The 2,190-nt window shown below is 42.6% G+C and overlaps 1 protein-coding gene across 1 annotated transcript; it reads left to right on the top strand.

The window, feature by feature from the left end:
• Positions 1–273: 273 nt before the first annotated feature.
• LOC103365902 (red-sensitive opsin) lies at positions 274–2,190 on the top strand. The gene is made up of 6 exons (XM_008293470.1): positions 274–376; positions 823–1,119; positions 1,236–1,404; positions 1,505–1,670; positions 1,755–1,994; positions 2,092–2,190. The coding sequence occupies exons 1-6, from the start codon at positions 274–276 to the stop codon at positions 2,188–2,190; spliced, it is 1,074 nt and encodes a 357-aa protein (XP_008291692.1).

A 2,190-nucleotide genomic window follows, 5' to 3' on the forward strand; every position in this document is an offset into this window, starting at 1 on the left:
ATCAGCTTTCCAACCAGATTATTCTGGCATTTTGTGTCTTAATCTCATTAGCTAATAGTTTTAATAACAGTTTAAAGTAAGTTTATTGCTTTCCTGCTAAGTATCACTGCCAAGTGACACACTGCAGCTGTAATTTGATTGTAGCCTAATCCTATCACAGGTCTCTGAAGCATAAGTATAAAAGCTAAGGTCAGATGTGTGGCTCCAGTCACCCAAGGAGACTGCAAGTGACGGGGAAAGGCAGACAGCTGAGGACCTCCTTCTAAGATCAGGATGGCAGAGGAGTGGGGAAAACCGGTGTTTGCTGCCAGGCGGTACAATGAAGAAACAACGAGGGGAGCTGCCTTTACTTACACAAACACTAATTACACCAAAGGTAATGAATGCTTGTTTTATGTTTTGAAGAGTTTCATGGGGATGTTTATCATATGATAGATTTGTACCAAAAAAAAAAAGTAAAGAAATGGACCAAGAACCTGAGAAAAATGCTTTTTAGTTCAACCCTAAAACTTCTTTATTCCATTCATGGGCAGATTTTGTCTGAACAGACAGTATACAATTTCAGTGGCAACATCTGAGGGCATTTCAACATTTTCTCCCCTTGAGTGTTGAATGCAACTTTAACTACAATATGTATTATTTTACAGCACTCTTCAAAAATTAGACTTTTGTCTTATTTCTGTGACAAGACAGACGACATATTCCAATTACATACACTGTGTTTACCATTACGTAGATTATTACATGTTGTTTTAAAAAGGTAGTACTTTGACATGGTGGGACCTCATGAAACCAAACTGTAAAACTTTTTTCTTTCACTAGATCCCTTTGAGGGCCCAAACTACCACATTGCTCCTCGATGGGTTTACAACGTTGCAACAGTCTGGATGTTTTTTGTGGTCATATTATCCGTCTTCACCAACGGTCTCGTCTTGGTGGCCACAGCAAAGTTCAAGAAACTCCGTCACCCTCTGAACTGGATCTTGGTCAATCTTGCTATTGCTGATCTTGGAGAGACAGTCTTTGCCAGCACCATCAGTGTCTGCAACCAGTTTTTTGGTTATTTCATCCTTGGACACCCAATGTGTGTTTTTGAGGGCTATATTGTCTCAACTTGTGGTAAGCAGTTTTTTTTTTTAAATCTTGAATGAAATAATGAAATAGTGTTTAAAAGAAATTTTTTAAGAAACGTTTATTATATTTAAGTTAAATGAATGCACTGCTTCATTACACAGGTATTACTGCTCTTTGGTCGTTGACCATCATCTCCTGGGAGAGATGGGTTGTTGTGTGCAAACCTTTCGGAAACGTCAAGTTTGATGCCAAATGGGCCACAAGTGGAATTGTGTTCTCCTGGGTCTGGGCAGCAGTGTGGTGCGCTCCCCCCATGTTTGGATGGAGCAGGTAGCCTGCTGGTTTTTGTTATCGCACTGATTTCATGTATTTATAAAGATAACAAATTCATCAGTGGCAATAAAAACTGAGCAGTCTTTTGTCGTGTCAGGTACTGGCCTCATGGACTGAAGACATCCTGTGGACCTGATGTGTTCAGTGGGAGTGAAGACCCTGGAGTCCAGTCCTACATGATTGTTCTCATGGTCACATGTTGTCTCCTTCCCCTGGCCATCATCATCCTGTGCTACCTTGCAGTGTGGTTGGCCATCCGTGCTGTAAGTCCTTTCTATTGCAGTTCTGTACTTTATCTGTAGGCCCCAGCCGGGCAGGACGTGACACTTCTGATTTGTCAACCACAGGTTGCCTTGCAGCAGAAGGAATCGGAGTCAACACAGAAAGCTGAGAGGGAAGTATCCAGGATGGTCGTGGTCATGATCTTTGCTTATTGTTTGTGCTGGGGACCTTACACATTTTTTGCCTGCTTTGCTGCCGCCAACCCTGGGTATGCGTTCCATCCTCTGGCTGCTGCCATGCCTGCATACTTTGCCAAGAGCGCCACCATCTACAACCCAATCATCTACGTCTTCATGAACCGACAGGTGGGCACAAGAATCTCATCGCCATAGTGAGCAACTTACCATGTCAGATGTGTCTTTTGTCCAATTTTGACATTCTTTTCTCTTCTTTCTCCATCAGTTCCGCACATGCATCTTGCAGCTCTTTGGCAAACAAGTGGATGATGGCTCTGAAGTATCCACATCAAAGACAGAAGTCTCCTCCGTGGCTCCTGCATAA

This window comes from Stegastes partitus, unplaced genomic scaffold, assembly GCF_000690725.1.
Source record: "Stegastes partitus isolate 25-593 unplaced genomic scaffold, Stegastes_partitus-1.0.2 Scaffold888, whole genome shotgun sequence".
NCBI classification, from domain to species: Eukaryota; Metazoa; Chordata; class Actinopteri; family Pomacentridae; genus Stegastes; species Stegastes partitus.